The following is a 19,461-nucleotide window of genomic DNA, read 5'->3' on the forward strand; positions in this document are numbered from 1 at the left end:
TTTGAACAAAGACAATTTTTTTTTCTACCCCAGGGTATTTTGGTCCACATGCTTAATTTGGGGATTTTAAAACAGTGAATCAAAAGTTTACAGCATTTTGATTATCTTCTGCTTTATAGTAGGACCTCTTAAAAAAACACACACACCTATTCTTTTTGTATCAAGTTACAATATCTTGAAGCTAAGATCTAGGTCTTAATAATTTGTGTTCCAAAAAAAAAAAAAAGCAAAAAAAACAAAAATGGGGCCGCCCTGTGGCCGAGTGGTTAAGTTCTCATGCTCTGCTTCCATTGGCCCAGGGTTCGGCTCCTGGGCAAGGACATGGCACCGCTCGTTAGGCCATGCTGAGGCGGCATCCCACATGCCACAACTAGAAGGACCCGCAACTAAAATATACAACTATGTACGGGGGGGCTTTGGGGAGGGGAAAAAAAAAAATAATTTGTGTTCCCCTGCAGTGACCAAGGGGAAGCAGGGCATGGTTTAATACTTACTGTATCTACTATAACAGGTACTATGCTAGGCACTTTACATTTATTTAATCCCATAATAAACTTATAAATTAGGAATTATGATCTCCATTTTTCAGATAAAGAGAGAGGAGACTTGCCCAAAGAAATCTTTATTCAGACTGACTGACACTCTTTTCAATATACTTTGCTTACTAGTTAACTTATTTAAAAAATGATTCCCAATTTATTTACTTTCCACTGAGAAGTATCTACTTTGTAGGTAATCAAAGAGTTGTTGACTTGAACTCACAAATCACTTAGTAAAGTATTTGGTCAAAAAAATCTAATTATACTTTTACCTGGGCTTTGCCTAAATTATATATGAGGAAATAACATTAACACTTATTGGTTACCTACTGCGTGTGGGGCATTTATATATGTTATATCATCTTATTTAATCCTCACAACAACTCAATAAGAGAAATATACTTGCAGAGGAGGAAATGGTGACTCAGAAATGTAGCCACTTGCCTAAGGTGATATAAGTAAACAGAACACATCATTCACTTCTTACGAAAAGAAATCTCACTATGGGTAATAACCCAACTGGCAGTTCTTCCTCAGAAGATATAATTTTCTCTCCAAGACTCTATTCTAAATATTTAAATTATATAACCACATTACTAGAAAGTCTCAAATGTTTACTTACAAGTATTAATTAAAAGCACTTAAATCATACAGCTCCAAATTGTGTTTCAAAATAAGTTCTGCTAAAGAAGTACATTTCTTAGCTATTTTGTGGCTTATTGCACTTCCGGAAGCAACTATTGATCAACTTCCTCTTTTTCTACAGCAACCATTTCAGTTTGCTAAAGACCATTTTTAATCTGAACTGAACCACCCCTTTTGCTTCTTAGCCAAATAACCAAAATGGCCAGTTAGAACAAGAATTTAGCATCCTGCAAAAGAAGTTAACAGCTGAGGTAAGACAATTTTCGCACAGGCAATCTGATTTGATCTTTGCTTTATATAAAATTTAGTTTAACTTAAATTCTGATAGTCTAAAGATGTCTCTAACAGGTTTTGTTGCATGGAATTAAAAAACATTCAGTGTTGAGCTTGACTTGGAGAAAAATTTTCACCTATGTTTGTATAATATAAGACCTTTTAAGTTTATTCAATCACAGTGTTTGTTAACCTTCGTTCTGTAATTAAAAAGAAACTACAGCCATGGCAGATAAAGCTAAGGGTTAGAATAAAACTAGAATCCATGGGATATGACTGAATTTACAACTCCAAAATATCGATTGTTAAAAATTCTGATTTGCTTTCTACAAAATTTTCCTGTACAAAACATAATCTATAGATTGAAATTATTTTTATTTTTAAACCCCCTTTAGTTTCCATAATAAGAATGGTCACCTTTACCTTCACTTAATTTAAAAAGAAATCAAAGAAGATTAGATGAGGTATTCAATTATCATTATTGTATATGCTTTATTTTTTACACAACAGAATTTTAAATTTAATAATGATGACATGAAAATATTGTTGCTCATTTTTAAAGCTAAGACAAAACTGTTATGATAAAACGTATGTACATATATTCATATCATCCACATATTTATGTGACATATTGTCGAGCCTTCAGTAAACAGTACAAAATAGATATGGGAAAAAACACTCACAGAATAAACAACAAAAAATTGCATAAAAGATGCATACTCTATGAGTAAACTGGGCAATTACAAAGCAAATATCCTCCAAAATAAAAACTGCAAAGAGTTTACATAGACTTCTAATACCACAGAACGATGAATTCATAGTGGGTGATATCCTATTTCAACATTTCATAAATACTTATGATTTTCCCTTAAAGAAGTCCACTTTAAATTTCCTCTAAGTAACTATTACAGAAGCTAGAAAATGAAGATTTCTATCTCTTTTTTAGACAAGCCTTGTCTATATATTTTTAAAGAGTCAGTCCTATAGTACCTGTTTTTTTCCACTAATTCCTACACAATTCCACTTAGAAGGAAATTATAAACTCTGAATAAGTTTGAATTTGTTAAATATAAATCTGATGCCTTTTAATGTCTGATCTTTCAAAGTCACCTCAAATATGACAGCTCATAGGCTAACCATTCAAAAGCCCCTCACTGTTTTCGTAGAATCCCAGGACTAAGATGGTTTTCTGCTAGTTCTTTTCCTACCTTTTACGAAGGACTACCTCCAAAAGTTACTAACATATCTGTTCTCAGAGGGCTTACATCTCTTCCTTCAGAAAGCATTCCTATTTCATAATTAAGGCAGTGTGGCCTATATAGTGACAAGTAATAGAAAGAAAGGGCTCCGGTGCAAGATTACCATGATTTCTGTATTAGTGCCACTATTTAGAGCTGTGATGCTCTGGCAAGTTTCCCAACTTCTCTGTGCCTCAGTTTCCTTATCTGTACAAAGAAGACAACACCACCCTGCTCATTAAAATAGGATAAAGCCTAGCATTTGGTGGGTACTTAGCTAAACTGATAAAAGATGGTAATCAAATACTTCCTATCATAGCTCAAAGTTAATTTCTCTTTCTGCTCTTCCTCAAGATATAGAATTGCTGTTTTCTTCCTTTTACGGTTTCATGACTTCACTAGTTGGAGATATACTACTACTAAATTTTAACCTGTTATATCTGTATTGTAACTTACTATATCAAAGTAACTGAACTCAGATATTATTTTTGATATTGCTACCTATTTTGATATTGCCTTTTTGTCTAGGATATGCTCTCCAAATCTCCTCAATTCCCTTTAAAAGACAATAACATATGTCTTATATCCACCTTAGCATCAGTTTTCACTTCTGGGCTCTATGTAGCTATGCACTGTATCTATGAGAACACGTCTAATGCACGGGGCCCCTGCTTCACTGTGACTGCCTTTAAAATACTTCCAGCGGCTGATATTTGTCTTCTTCTTTAAAAATTTAAAAAAATATTCAGGAAAAGCAAAGGACCAAAATCACAGATTTAAACCTCAAAGTGCCAACCTAAAATAATAAGCAAAAAGCTGCCATATGCAGGTAGGCAAATTTGAGATTTGCCTGAGCAGCAGACTTAAGGGATTTCTAGAAAAATGCTCTATAGAATGCGTATAGGTATTAGCAGGTATGCTTCTGGGTAGTGTCAGGGGGAAAAAAGAGAGAGAATCTTAAGGATACTTAAAGCAGACAGGAGAGCCTGAAATGAAAGATAAGTGAGTTTGAGAAGACGGGTGAGTCAAGTCCTCCATTTTGGAAAGCTGGCTCCTCCTCACTGGGTCCCTGCCTCTACAAACACAGGGCAGGGAGGGAGGGCAGCATTTTGTGGTTCTCTCTTTCATCTGCTTCAGCCTTCTCCCCCACCTTCTTTCTAATTTTGTCCACTTTAATCTTCTACCCTAACTTCTTGCTAATTATGTCACTACCACTTTTCCTCAGCTTTTTAATTAACTTTTCTTCTTTTCAATACTTTCTCTAGTCAATTGACCTTCCCTTTTCCATGTATATGCTGCTTACTATAACTTTTGCTTTACTTTTCTGTGTTTTTTGTATTTCTTGGAATTTCCTTTTCATTTCATCTTATCTGACACTTTCCCCTCCTTTTTACCTCTGTACCCAATGTGGCTCTTTCTTCCTACCTTCTTTCCCTGCAGAAACAATGTAGGTACTTCAGGCAAAAATGGTTTATATATTTTTAAAATACACGTTAAATAACTTTCTGCACTGGCTATAACACTGGTCTCACTGTCTCTGAGCTGGAAAAAGGTCAGTTTATTCACTAGTATACCTATTTATTCTTCCTTCCATCCTGCTCCTCCTTTTCTGGACTATTCTGAATTGCTGGACCAGAATTCTAACAAAGACGCTAGCCTTCTGATGTAGCAGACCCTAGGAGAGGAGACAGCTAACTGAAGCTTGGGAGAAAGGGGTAGGATAGGTAAAAAATGGAATTTGTTCTTAATATTGCTGTAGCCCTTAAATGACAAGTGAAAAATCTCATACACTGAAGATCCTATGACCTTCCTATTGACAAAAGAGGCCATGAACCTATCGAAATTGATCTTAAAAACTAAACTGTGTTTATAATTATATTCCTGTATGGGCTCTTTCCTTCTCTAAAGCCTTTGTCAGCTAAGTGAAAAGAGGAACCATGTGGGCTTTTAATAAATTTTAAGCAAAGTCACAAAAGAGGAAATATTTTTGGCTGAAGACAATTCATGGCCCATACTTTGTTGCTTTGGATGGCATTTAAAAAAACTAATGTGAAACTCAAGAATAACACTTTCTAATGAGGCCTTTGCAGCGGGTGGTAATCAGTAAGAAAGCAGGTAGGAAGCACATGGATGATAACCATCTAAAGACGATTCAAATCCCTATATTTATGCCAAAAGTTTCACATTTTTTCCCTATTAACCCTTTTGCAAAATTGATAAAAAGCATAATTTAATAACTTAAATTTTACCTTCTCTGCTTACATTCTAGTAGAAGTATTAATAAATAGTGAAAAAAGTGAAATGGAAAGGAACCAAGATACCAAATACAGGTTAAACGTTTACTGAGCTCCTAACATATATGGCATTCTGCTGTAAAGTAATCAAAATATAAAAACAAAAGGCAGTTTAGGATAGTAGAAAGAGCTTATGCTTTGGAATCGGATGGTCCTGGGCACAAATTCCCAATCTGTCACTAAGAGTGCTATAACTATTGGGCAAATTGCTTAATACATCTGAATTTGTCTCTTTATCTGTATATCAAGGATTCCTCCATCTTCCTCATGGAGTCATTTAAAGGCTAAATGAAATAAAGCATGTAAAACACCAGGATAGTATAGCACATACTATGTTCTAGATAAGTATTTTTCTTCCTTTGTTCCTTTCTGCCTTCTTCAACGTTCTTTATAATCTTGTTTAGGGGATGAGGATAACAAAAAGAAAATGTGGAACGTTAAGTAATAAAAAAATAAACACAATTATTTAAGAGAAGAGACGTATGAGTGAAGCACTCACATGGAGAACCAGCTAAGGAGTCCTAACGACAACAAGAACTAGGGGATTCAGGGAACGGCTGTCTCTTTGGGCTGTGGTTGGTCACAGTAAACTTGGTTTAAGAAGAATTTAAACTGAGGTCTGACAGATGAGGACAGGCTCAGACAGGCAGTTAGAAGAGAGAAGATGAAGGGTTTGGGAAAAAAAGAACACACACAAAGAGGGTGAAAAGCCATAAACAAAAGTGTCTGCTTAGGAAAAAAAAAGTGTGAGTTTAGAAAGTATGTATGTAAGAAGGGGAAAAGGTGCATCTTGGCTGAATGAGAAGTTTCAGTTATGAGAAATGAGAATAGACTGGTAAACTCAAGCCAGAAGGAAGAAAACTCAGTTTAGAATTTTTCCGTGACAGCAATGGGAAATTCTCAAACAAGGGAGTAGTAACCTGATCATACAAGCTTTTAAGAAGATTAATTCAGCACTGGTGTGCAGGAAAGTTTAAAGGAGAAATAGTTTAAAATTTAGGCCCGAAGTACTAGAGAAAATAAAAAGAAAGAGACTGTAAGGGAAAAAAAAAAAATCACATGTCTTTTCTTCTACTAAAATAGGGTAATTTATTATCACTGTGTACTAAGTGGTAGAGGAGTAAGCAATGGAAATTGCTCAAATATGCTGAAAAGTCTATTCATCTGCAAAACTTGAGGGGCTTTCTCTTTGCCTGTTAATTGTACCTTACACAGAACATCAAACCTTTCTGAAATTGGCCTATGAATCACAGAAAAACTATAGTTTCGGGGCTGGCCTGGTGGCGCAGTGGTTAAGTGTGCACGTTCTGCTTCTCGGCGGCCCGAGGTTCACCGGTTCGGATCCTGGGTGCGGACATGGCACTGCTTGGCAAGCCATGCTGTGGTAGGCATCCCACATAGAAAGTAGAGGAAGATGGGCATGGATGTGAGCTCAGGGCCAGGCTTCCTCAGCAAAAAGAGGGGGACTGGCAGTAGTTAGCTCAGGGCTAATCCTCCTCAAAAAAAGGGAAAAACTATAGTTTCTAATCATATACACCAGGATCTAACACCCGGAGATTTTCCTTTCCCCAATGTTAAGAAATAACCAAATAGTTATCATTCTGTTTAATGATGTGCAAAACAAGGATATTACACTCACAGCTGAAAATTGTCCTGGTATAACTCCTCACTTTACAGATAAGGCAACTGAGAACAGGAGGAGATTAAGCGACTAGTCCTCATGGTCAGATAGGTGGTTCGGTGGTGGGAGTAGAACCGGAACTTGACTCTTCAAGTTTTAGCATCTACTGCATCCCGCAAAAAGACCTATGTGCCAAACTGCCTTCTTTTCCCATGCCCATATGTTGTCCCCTTGGCTGGCATATTTTATTTGCTTAATTAATTCTCACAGACCTTTCAAGATTCAGTTCAAGTTTTACTTCTCTGAGACAACTTTCCTGAAGCCCTCTCAAGCTAGGTTAGTTCCTCCGTGCACCTCCTGCACACCTTTATGAGAAAGCCTATCAAATTATTACAATTATGTATTGCTTGTTTGTTTCTACCAGAAGGAACTTTTTTTTTTTTTTTGGTATCTCCTAAACCTAGACCAGGGCCTGACAGAAAGATGATGCTCATCGAGAGATGAATGAAAGCAGCAGCAGGACCATGTGACCAACTGCACAGGACCCACTCAACCAGATTCAAAAATCTCTTTAGGATTTTGAGCCTAGGACTCTGAGTTGAATTGAATCCTTTAAAAATATAAGATCCTAACATAAAGACACAGTGCTAGACACTGATGCTGCTATAAAGATTACTAACACAATAGACTCTGTGCACAAGAAACTGACAAAGGCAGTACAATTAACAAAAATAGAGAAGTTGGGAGAGGAGTCACTTTTGAGATGAAGATGAATTCTGTTTTAAATATGTTGAATTTGCTGATAGTGGGATATACACATGGAAATGTCCACCAAGAAGTCATACAAATGGAACTAGAATTAAGGAGATTTGGGCTAGATGTACAGGTTTGGGAGTTATGGCATAAAGATGAGAGCTGAAATCTTATAGATTCAGGAATCAAAGAAGAATTGATAGGAGTGAGGACTGAATATGAAGTACCTATATTTAAGAGGCAAGAGAAAAGCAAAAGTTAGTGAGATTAACATGAAAACCATTACAAATCGCTATTTGAACAGTAGTGAAGGAATTGTCAGTAGTGTTAAGTGTGGTCAAGAGAGGAAAAAAAGACAGAAAAGACAGAAAAGACCATTAAATTAGGTAACAGATGATTTCTGGTATCCTTCAAGGCAGCAGGATCAACATATTTCTAGTAGCAAACAGAGAAAAAGGTAGAGAGCACATGGAACCAGCATACAGACCCTATGTATGTGAGAAGTATGACTGTGAAAATGAAGGACTGTGTGTAATGAAGCTGGAGGGGCAGCAGGGTCACGTACAGATCTTATGCAAGAACTGAGAGAGATCACTGCCTATAAGGTCCAAATGCTGTATGATAAGTTAGAGCGCATTCAAGAGCTGTTTACACTGGCCCATAGTGCAGCGAGTCTAAATCAGGGATAATAAACACATATCAAGTACCTACCTACTTTACACCAGACACCAGATGATACCTAACTGTCTGTCTTTCTTTCATTATAAAACCACTGGTAAAGAAGAAACATTCTGAAATGGATCTCAAATATTTCGTCTTAATTTTGTTTTGCGGACACCTGAATGATACATTCTTCTCAGAGACAGAAGCAACTACAACAGAGAAGCAACCACAGTCTACTTCATTTGGATCACCAACGCCGTATAACTCAGCTAATTCTCAAAACACAACAGGGAATCCGTTGGGTCAACCAACACAATTCAATAACGTTTCTTCTGAACAAGCAATACCAACTACCAAAGTCGCTGCTGGACAACCCACACAAGCTGCCTATGTCTCTTCTGGAAAACTGGCAGCACACACTTCTGCTGGACAACCACTTGCCTATAACATAACCAGACAACCAATACCAACGGCCAACATCTCCTCCCAACAAACAGCACGACCTGTGTTCACCTCTGTTAGACAACTACCACCAGCTACCCATACTTCTACCAGACAATCACCAACATTTGCCTATACTTCCACTCAACCACCATCGTCTGTCCACACTTCTAGAAAACCAACATCAACGAATGTTCATCATCCACCCACAAAACAAACAACAACTGTCAAACATCCACCTAGGGTTACACCAGGATTCATCATAGAAACTACAAGTAAGAAAAATACTCCACATAAAACCAATTCTAATACAATAGCTGCCATATTAATTGGTGTAATTCTGATTTCTATGTTGGTAACTATAATCATGATTGTACTATGGAAGTGCTTGAGAAAACCAGTTATAAGTGATCAAAACTGGGCAGGTAGATCTCCGTTTGCGGATGGTGAAACCCCTGACATATGTATAGATAACATTAGAGAAAATGAAGTATCCACAAAACGTTCATCAATTGTTTCATTTATGGCCTGGAAACCAAACAAAAGCACAGTTTTAGCAGATGATTTAGAAATAAAGTTGTTTGAATCAAGTGAAAACAATGAAGATTCTAACAACCTCCAAACAGAGAAAATAAAAGATCACGTAAATGGTACATCGGAGGATAGTGCTGATGGATCAACAATTGGTACTGCGGTTTCTTCTTCAGACGATGCCGAGCTGCCTCCACCACCTCCTTCCCTTCTTGATTTGGAAGGACGGGAAAGTAACCAATCTGACAAACCTGGAATGACAACTGCATCTCCTCTTCCAAAAGATTCCACCAATCTCCCACCATCTCTGAACAGTCTTAATGAAGTCTGTGAAGATCATAATTCTGAGTTCAAACAGTCATTTCCACCTCCTCCTGATTCACTTAATTTGCCTCTGCCATCAGGAGATTTTATGAAAAACCAGGAAGATTACAACAATGAGATCCAGTGTCAAGAGTTCTCTATTCCTCCTAACTCTGATCAAGATCTCAATGAATCCCTGCCACCTCCACCAGAAGAACTGTTATAAATATTACAACTTGCTTTTTAGCTGATTTTTTCATCCTTCTTAAAGGATTCCATCTTTTGTTTTTCTTCATGTGCTGAAATATATTAAATAGCAACTGGTAGTCAATTTTGATTTTTATTCAGGGACTACCTGAAATCTGCTCAAAGCCCATGTGCATAGGTGGAACTTATTTTTTAAAAATTATATAACAGTGATCTATTTACTGGCTATAGTATCTACCTTTACTGCATAGTACATTTTACATATGTGGATGGTACATATGTCAATAACAACCATTTCTGAAACAAGTAGCCTACGTACACTTAACATTACCTTATGGATTTTTTTTTTCTGAAAAGCTGTATATAAAGTTATCTTGAATAAATAAAATTTTATTTTTCCATTTCATGGTTTGAGGTGGGGGGAATGAGAAATTAAATACATACTCCAAGTTTTAAACAAAACTCCAAGTTTTAAATTAATACCTGAAGTATTAAATAAATATTTCAAGTTTGTAGGGACAAGAGATTAAAATCCATGTTTAAGAATAAAGAAATCTCCTTTTAGCTGTCACTGGAAACAGTACAACAAACTTATTAGAACATCAAATTGGGGGGTTGGGTTGGGGACATTTACACTGAAAATAATATGAGCAGGTACCACAAAATGGAGACATTTTCCTATCTTGTTGGGGGAGCACAAATTTTAAAACTAGCCTCTTTAAAAAGTGTCCTCTTTATACACCTTAAGCACTCAAATCAAACGAAGAGGAAAAGAAGAAACAGCTCTAATGGCTTCATTCCAAATTTGGACAATTTTTCCAGGAAAAACAGATTGTATCAAAATACAGATGTTTCTCAACTTTCACTAAACTCATACTTTGACAACGTACCTTTAAACTCTTAAAACACCTTTCTTATGTAGAATTTCACCTTTTATCCATTACCTGACAATAGATAAATCTGAGTTTTTAGAGTAGAGGTGGACCCAATCTTTGTCAAAGTCAAGGCGGAGCATGTTCATGGGCCTACGCTCATGGAGATGCTAGCCTGTGCCTGCAGGAGTGTCCTTTTGCCCCAAAAGCACACATTCTTCACCCTCACCACTACCCTAACTCCTGGGGAAACAGTCACTTAGAATGACAGGTGGCGGCCTTATTGGTAGCTTAACCTTGGAGAACCACTCATAGTTCTGGGATTTTTTCAGAACAAAATATAGTATTTATTTGCAGCATTGGTGTTCAAGAAACTAATAAAGTTCTATCTTTAATAAAAACTAGCAGGCTTTTGGGGCCGGCCCCATGGCCAAGTGGTTAAGTCCGTGTGCTCTATGTCGGCGGCCCAGGGTTTCACGGGTACAGATCCTCGGAGCGGACATGGCACCGCTCATCAAGTCGTGCTGAGGCGGCGTTCCACAAGCCACAACCAGAGGGACCTACAACCGGAATATACAACTATGTCCTGGGAGGCTTTGGGGAGAAGAAGAAAAGGAAAAAAAAAGACGAAGATTGGCAGCAGATGTGTTAGCTCAGGTGCCAATCTTAAAAAAAAAAAAACAATTAGGCAGCTTTGGACGTTGAAACTTTATTTACAACGTTTCTCTGTAAGTCTTTTAAGCCACTCCTTACTGACCAGTAAAACTTTTTATCAGCAGAAACATATCCTTGAGCTTCTTATTTTTCCTGAATAAGCATGATGTTTATTGTCATATTACATTGGTTCTCTTCTGTCTGTCACATTAAGAACTTTCTTTCATGTGTTTTGCAAACTTAGCACTTTTAAGGTTAATTTACCCAGGAGTAATCAAGAGTTTAATAATTTGCTATTATTCTGTTCAATTTTAAGTATTCTAATTAGGATAAATGAGATATAATGTTTTTATATTTGGTCAAGACTTTGACATGCCTAAAATCATCATAACCTTTCTTATTTTACATATATGATTATAACCTAATGGGCTCTTTCCACATTTCTGCTCTTTTTTTTTTTTTATCACCTTCTTTCCTGACTTCTTGAAGGACGGGCATTGGGAAATATAAGGAATTACCCACTCTCATAGATAATCAGGAACTGATAACTCAGTCATAGTCTTGTCTGATTTCTTCACAGTGTACAGGCAGCTCTTCTCCTTCTGTTCTTTGTACAACAGACGAACAGACTACTCTCAGCAGCTGGTTTTCAGTTTTTGTTTTTTAAGAAATTCTCTACCGGGGGCAAGAATAATTCCCATTGACTGCATGCAATTTTTCCCCACCGAGGTCAGTGGAAGCTGAGTAGCCAAACAGTGGTAATCCTTACTTAATCAGCAGAAAGAAATCCAAGCTAATAAAAGAAATACAGGAGAGAAGAAAATGCTAGAACAAAGAAAAACGTAGAAAAGATTAAAAACCGGGATCCAGAAGAGAAAGTTTATTTCATGAATGAGACAAAAGGAATAAAAAGCAGACTGACCCACATACCACAGACCTGCGCTGTTCTTATCAGATCAGCATTAACCAGATTCAGAAACAACTCTGAAGACCATCTAGTTCAACTTCTTTATCCGTTAACTGCTGAGAAAACAGGCCCAGAGAGAGTAAATGCCCTCCTTACAAGAGGTACTAAAAGCTGAGTCGGTCCCCTGACTCCTGGTTCGGCACTCTTCCCACTAACAGATGCTCAAAGAGCACCAGCTTCATGCACGGCCACATATGTATATTGCCACGTATTCCATTTGGCGTTGGCGGTGGGGGAAACAACGAATTAGATGAGGGTGACCTGTAATTGTTCTTATTACCTAGTTCTGAGCAAAAAGCAAAGTAGCAAAATATTTGGGCACCTATAACTAAAAAATTATGATACTGGTACATGATTAGACAAACAGATCAATGGAACAGAATGCCAAGTCCACAAATAGACTCAAATCTCAAATCAGTGGGAAAAAGTATTAGGACAAGTGGATAGATATTTGGAAAAAGATAAAATTGGATCCATATGTCACACTATAGTAGACCAGAGATCTAAATATAAAACATGAAATTATACAAAATTATACAAAATTATACAAGTAATAGAAGAATATATGAGTGGATTCCTTTAATAATCTGGAAGTGGGAAAAACCTTTCTAGCTAAGACTCAAAATCTAGAAGCAATAAAAAGAAAAGGAAAATGCAATTATACAAAACTTTTAAATGTAAAAAACAATTAACTACCATAATAAGGTCAAAAGACAAATGGCAAACTGGAAAAAAATTGCCTCTTAAATTAAGACAAAGGGCTAATATCTTTTAAATTTAAAGAAAACTCCTAAATACCGGGGGCGGGGTGGGGGGAAGGACAACCCATACACAATAGAAAAAATGTGCAAAACACATCAAAGACAGTCACAGAAGAAAAAAATTTAAATGGTTTTTAAAAACATTCATAAAGGTATACAACCGTCCTCATAATAAGAGAGATACATTTAAAGTTCCTCCCAGATACTATTACCTATCAGATTGATATAAACCCAAAAGTTCAACAACAAAATCTATGGTGAGGCTCTACCAAACTAGACATCCTGACACATTGCTGGTGGGACTGCAAAATGGTACAGTGTATAGAGAGGAATTTGGTAATATCCAGAAAAATTCCAAATGCATTTATCCTTTTACCCAGAAATTCTACTTCTAGGAATCTTTTCCAAAGATTCATTGGACAAAATATGAAATTACTTAGGCACAAAGGGTATTCACTGTGGCATTATTTGTAATAACAAAAGTCTGGAAACAACCCAGATGTCTATCAATAGGGGACCAGTGCATCAACATGGTACACTCCCAAATGGAGTACCACGCATCATGAAATGAATGAGAGATCCCTATATACTGATGTGGAGTGATCTTCAAGATATATTATTAAGGAAAAAAGAATAAGATGTATAACAGTATATTTAATATGCAACCTTTTATATAAGAAAGGAGGATAAGAACATATAATACATACATATTTTTGTACACTTGCAAAAAGAAATATTGTTAAGATACAATTAAAAGCTAATAAAAATAGTCACTAATAGGAGGAGGAAGGAAATAAGGCAGAGGAGATAGAGAAGCAGAATTTCTCTGAATATACTTTGTTATATAATTTTGACTTAAGCAGTCCCTAAAAACTGATAACTAACTGAAACAAATGAAACTAACTTTATCTAAAGTCAGTGATATAAAAATATAGAGAAAAGTTATTTCAAGTGGCATTAGAAACAGAACTGACTATATGTCCTTAGTGAAACATATTCTAAGAACAAATAGAGCTGCAAAGAAATCTTAAACTTTATTCAATAGTTTGTAATTTAATTGTTGGCAGCAATACTGGTATTATTTCGAAACTATTGTAGGATGATACAAATAAGCAATTATGTTAATGCTGTTAGGAACCATTTATAGGAAATATTGGGGATAGAGGAACAAATTAAATCTTCACAAGGAAGCAAACAGATAAATCCAGATAAGGGTCATTCTAGGGAAAAATGACTGAGTTTTGGCAACAAGCCAGTGGCATGGGGAAAAAAACGGGTGAAAGGGTGGGAGAAGGGACTGGTCCACTTGCATTTTGACCTGATAATTTCTACCTTGTTAGTTCTTTCACGCTTTTAAAATACTTTATTCAGTACTCTTAGTTGTTTTCAGCAGGAAACTCAGTCTGAAAAGCCAATTATATTACCAAAAATAGAGAATACAACATTTTACTCTCAAAGAAGCACAACACATGTTGTCAATTTAAGAAATAAAGATAAACTGGTTGTGTTTCCAAACTGTTGATTAACATGGGATAGTTGTTCCCTGGCAGGTAATCTGTCTACCTTTCACAATGTTGGGGTAATATATCCTACAACAGTGTGTTTCACAAAAGAATATGCAAATGAATTTACTGCTTAGTCTAAAATATAATAGTTGCCTAAACAGCTGTAATTCCTGACTTGACAGACTTATCTAAAATGTAACGTGTCTGAATAATATCTAAAATGAGTTGTAACAAACAATCCAATAAAAATGACTATTTTGGGGAGTAATGGTAATATACTATTATTTTATTTCATGAGAATTTCTAAAAGCATATGATAAGGACAGACTGTTACAATTCAAATATATTAAAACATTCCCCCTTTTTCTTTTTGATAATTTTACAATAACCTTTGAATAATAGGAAGCAATTTGATGTGTCCCCAAACTTGAAATGAGAAACACCACCACTACTATAATGTTGAAATTTTCTATCAGATGCAGCAGAATTTAATCTTGATACAGCCTAAACCCAAATTCCTTTGAATCCATTAGTTAATCAAATAACATGTTCTTTTCTTTCAAACAAAAGTACTGGTAAGTATAATGGAAGTGAAAAACTCTACTTCCACTTTGAAATGGAACTTCCTCAAATTAAAAGGAGAGATTTAGGGGCCGGCCCCATGGCCAAGTGGTTAAGTTCACGCGTTCCGCTTTGGCGGCCCAGGGTTCGGATCCCAGGCGCAGACATGGCACTGCTCGTCAGGCCATGTTGAGGCGGCGTCCCACATACCACAACTAGAAGGACCCACAACTAAAATATACAACTATGTACTGGGGGGCTTTGGGGGGTGGGGGGAAGCAGGAAAAAAAAAGGAGAGATTTAAGTATTTGGTAAATTGACACTCAGTCACATCCCTTGAAGTGTAGCAGTGCATACATGCGCTGAAACAGAAGAAATCTAAATGTCGAAACAATCGTTCCCTATTTCCACAAAATTGCTGAATGTGGTATTTTTGACACATTACTTTTAAGCACTAAGATTGATAACTGGTCTCTGAAATCCATAGAAAGGATCTTATTAAGAGTCCAAGGCTGAACCCTCAAAGTAAAGTGGGAATAAAATACCTAATCAATAATAAATTTCTAACACTGCAGACTTTTAAATGCAGATACTTTTCGAGGAACATTAATTTTATACAAAAGTTGCTTCCTAGAGTCTAGTTTCTTTTCTAAGAAAATAAACTTTAAATATTAATACAATAAATTCTATTTGGGGTAAAATAATGACAAGTGTAAATTAGACAAAAACCAGAATTTAGTAGCTAGGCATAAAAAGATTTTCCTTACAAGCAATGTGCTAATTAATAATCACTGGGTTTTAAAGGGTAACAATTTGGTAATGAAAATGCCATGACTCTAACTGCTTTCTTTTCTCTGGTAAACTGGCTATTCCGGAAACTAGATTTGAGTTTTAACAGATTATTTTTACAATCACCCCACTAAAGAGTGGAACAGAAGCTATCACCAATCCGGTCTCATTTTATAAAACTCAACGACAAAAGTTTTCCCTTTTACATTATTTCATGAAACTTTAAAACTATAAGTTGCTTTCTGAGTAAAATAAAATGTGAAACATTCTAAAGAAATTACCTAAAATTGGTGCTATTATTTTTAAAACATAAACTCAAATAAATGGTCATTCATATAGCACCAAAGATGTCTCTCAAGAAAACAATACTCATGCCCACTCACCAAAGTAAGATGCATGAAGAAAAAAATCCTTAACCCAAAAGACATAAAACAACACATGTTTATTTTACCACAGGAACTGATAATTAAAAGCATAAGATGCTCATTTAGAAATGTAACTTCACTTGTGTGTAGCCTGAGTCAAATGACCCTTTACAACAGAAAGAGAAGGACAAAATTATCATATTTAAGTATTTTGTATTTACCAAAAAGGAAGATGAATATTTAAGTGGTTGATAAACTTGAAAAGCTGATTATACATAATAATCATCATGCTGGGGGAGTACATAAAAATCAAATGGATTGTATTAAGTTATTTTAAAAAAGTGACACAACTGTACAATTTCAGAAAAGAACATAAAAAGGTAGCAGTTAAAAATAGCCAAACTAATATCTTAGAAAACCATCTACAAGGAAGGTCAAATTCACTTTCAACATTTTTCAACATGTAAAAAAGAATGAAGAGTAGAGGCATTAAAAAGAACCACAAATTCTTTATGAGGTAAATGTTAAAATGTGGAACCCAAGCTCAGACAAATACACAGAAATGAGTAAGGCCAGGTCTAATGTGCATGAGGTATTCCATCCTATAGCAAATCTGAGATATACAGGTACACTCAATGCTGTAAATTAAAAAGAATTTGTGGACTATTTTGTTGCGTGTGCACCTCTTGCAATAAATTTGAGTCAGCACCAATGACAGCTCTGCAGTCCTCCTATGTGGTGCTGATCAGGTGGTTGCAGAGCCTCAGCTCACAGCAACACAATGCAGCTGAGCAGGCAAGCACAGCTCACAGCCAGAAGCGGTTCCCACTCTCCAGAACAAGGCGACCTTTAAGCTTAAATTTCCCGGAGAAAATGAGATGCTGATGTTGAAGACGACACTATGGTAAGCTGTTATTTAAATCAGTAAAAGATCGACTTTGGAATTTTTTTCTTATTCCTTTTTTTAAGAAAAAGTCAACGTTAGAATTGAATATATATTCAATAGCAAGTGCATGCACCAGAAATTTGCTGCAGTGTCAGTTGAGGGATTTCTTTTTAATATTCATTCACTTTGTATATATCCACATTGTTTTCCTTTAAAATCGGCACTGAAATATACAGAAAAAAAATCACTTTATAAAATGTGAGGTTTAAACGTATGGTGTTGGTCTGGATTTTTCAAGTGCCTTAAAATGTTTTGCAAGGATATATTTATCCTAAAAAGACAAAGACGAATTTCAAAGTACTCCTTTAATATCAAACCAAAATTTCACCCTGCACACACACATTGACTATTACATTACTGCAGAGATTTTAAAAAAAAAAACCAAAACAGAGTCACGACAGCCATTTTTTCCCATCTGAATAAGAAAAGATAATCTCAAAAATAGTAATAGCTTAAGATTCCGACTCTTTATTTGCAGAGAACGTCATTTTATAATATTAAGGTTCTAGGATAAGAAAAACTAAAGTAAAACAAGGGAGAAAATAATGCAGAAAATGTAGGAGAGAGAAGAGGGAGAGAGTCTCTCTCTACCACATAGCCCCAGTTGAAAGATTAAGCATTTGGACTATAAATGAAGGGAAGCTTTGTTAGTTTAATCACTGGAACAATTATAAAAGGACTCAACAACAACGAGGTTTATTGAAAATTTTGCCTAATGCTAACTGACCCATGCAGATGCCTAATTGTATTTGCATATTAAAAGAAGGGTGTATCTGTTTGTTTCCAGGCTTTGATGGAATATCAGATATTGAAAATGTCTCCCAGCCTGCTCATCCTTCTGTTTCTCACACCTGGTATTTTATGCATTTGTCCTCTCCAATGTACATGCACGGAGAGGCACAGGCATGTGGACTGTTCGGGCAGAAACTTGACTACATTACCATCTGGACTGCAAGAGAATATTATCCATTTAAATCTGTCTTATAACCACTTTACTGATCTGCATAACCAGTTAACCCAATACACCAATCTGAGGACCCTGGATATTTCAAACAACAGGCTTGAAAGCCTGCCTGCTCAGTTACCTCGGTCCCTCTGGAACATGTCTGCTGCTAACAACAACATTAAACTGCTTGACAAATCTGATACTGCTTATCAGTGGAACCTTAAATATCTGGATGTTTCTAAGAATATGCTGGAAAAGGTTGTCCTCATTAAAAATACACTAAGAAGTCTTGAGATTCTCAATCTCAGTGATAACAAACTTTGGACAGTTCCAACCAACATGCCCTCCAAACTACATATCGTGGACCTGTCTAACAATTCCTTGACACAAATCCTTCCAGGAACATTAATAAACCTGACAAATCTCACACATCTTTACCTGCATAACAATAAGTTCACATTCATTCCAGATCAAGCTTTTGACCAACTCTTTCAGTTGCAAGAGATAACCCTTTACAATAACAGGTGGTCGTGTGACCACAAACAAAACCTTACTTACTTATTGAAGTGGATGATGGAAACAAAAGCCCATGTGATAGGGACTCCCTGTTCTAGCCAAATATCATCTTTGAAGGAACATAACATATACCCCACACCTTCTGGATTTACCTCAAGCTTGTTCACTCTAAGTGGGATGCAGACAGTGGACACCATTAACTCTCTGAGTATGGTAACTCAATCGAAAGTGACCAAAACACCCAAACAATATCGAACAAAGGAAACAACGTTTGGTGCCACTCTAAGCAAAGACACCACCTTTACGAGCACTGACAAGGCTTTTGTGCCCTATCCAGAAGATACATCCACAGAAATGATCAATTCACATGAAGCAGCAGCTGCAACTCTAACTATTCATCTCCAAGATGGAATTGTTACAAACACAAGCCTCACTAGCTCAACAAAATCATCCCCAACACCCATGACCCTAAGTATCACCAGTGGCATGCCAAATAATTTCTCTGAAATGCCTCCACAAAGCACAACCCTTAACTTACGCAGGGAAGAGACAACCACAAACGTAAAGCCTCGCTTACCTTCTGTGGCAAGTGTTTGGAAAGTGAATGCTTCGTTTCTCTTAATGCTCAGTGCTGTGGTCATGCTGGCTGTCTGAGGGTCTGCATTTTCTGAAACTAGTGAAAGAACTCCTCTCTGATGTATAGTTGAGAAATATGCCCCTATCTAACCAGTGATTCAAGCTATATTAAGTATTCAAGGAAGCCAGTCTTACATTTCTGACTCTGATGTAAATGAAGTAACTTGTCTTAAATAAAAGAAGTGCACAATGTCTTGGTACTTGCTGCTATTTTACTGTCTTAATTAAGTAAAACTAATGAGTTTCTTTTTTTAAAAATGAAATGTTTTCTTTTTAAGGCTTCAATTTATTGCACAAAATATAAAGCATTTAAAATTTAATAAGTATTTTATGTATGTTTACACTGTCAAACATCTGGGAAAAAAATAAAAGGTCTATGCTCATAACTGTGTCATTTGGCTTTCTAGTCATACCAACTTAATCTACTTAGTAGAC

General features: G+C 36.2%; 3 protein-coding genes across 27 annotated transcripts in view; 2 read left to right on the forward strand and 1 right to left on the reverse strand.

Annotated features, from left to right (window-relative positions):
- Positions 1 to 19,461, reverse strand: part of NF1 (neurofibromin 1) — a 240,137-nt gene that overhangs the window by 49,775 nt on the left and 170,901 nt on the right. The window lies entirely within an intron of this gene.
- EVI2B (ecotropic viral integration site 2B) lies at positions 1,304 to 11,162 on the forward strand. 2 transcript variants are annotated; one of them, XM_008522599.2, is made up of 2 exons: positions 1,304 to 1,435; positions 8,145 to 11,162. In XM_008522599.2, the coding sequence occupies exon 2, from the start codon at positions 8,160 to 8,162 to the stop codon at positions 9,525 to 9,527; it is 1,368 nt and encodes a 455-aa protein (XP_008520821.1). In that variant the 5' UTR covers positions 1,304 to 1,435; positions 8,145 to 8,159; the 3' UTR covers positions 9,528 to 11,162. The 2 variants fall into 2 exon arrangements, with proteins under 2 accessions (XP_008520821.1, XP_008520822.1); XM_008522600.2 differs by having other exon boundaries at positions 1,321 to 1,435; positions 8,148 to 11,162.
- Positions 1,306 to 19,409, forward strand: OMG (oligodendrocyte myelin glycoprotein). Of its 2 annotated transcripts, none has more exons than XM_008522603.2 (2): positions 1,306 to 1,435; positions 17,716 to 19,409. In XM_008522603.2, the coding sequence occupies exon 2, from the start codon at positions 17,722 to 17,724 to the stop codon at positions 19,042 to 19,044; it is 1,323 nt and encodes a 440-aa protein (XP_008520825.1). In that variant the 5' UTR covers positions 1,306 to 1,435; positions 17,716 to 17,721; the 3' UTR covers positions 19,045 to 19,409. The 2 variants fall into 2 exon arrangements, with proteins under 2 accessions (XP_008520825.1, XP_008520823.1); XM_008522601.2 differs by lacking the exon at positions 1,306 to 1,435 and adding an exon at positions 16,113 to 16,886.

This window comes from Equus przewalskii, chromosome 10 (genome assembly GCF_037783145.1).
Source record: "Equus przewalskii isolate Varuska chromosome 10, EquPr2, whole genome shotgun sequence".
In the NCBI taxonomy this organism is placed as follows: Eukaryota; Metazoa; Chordata; class Mammalia; order Perissodactyla; family Equidae; genus Equus; species Equus przewalskii.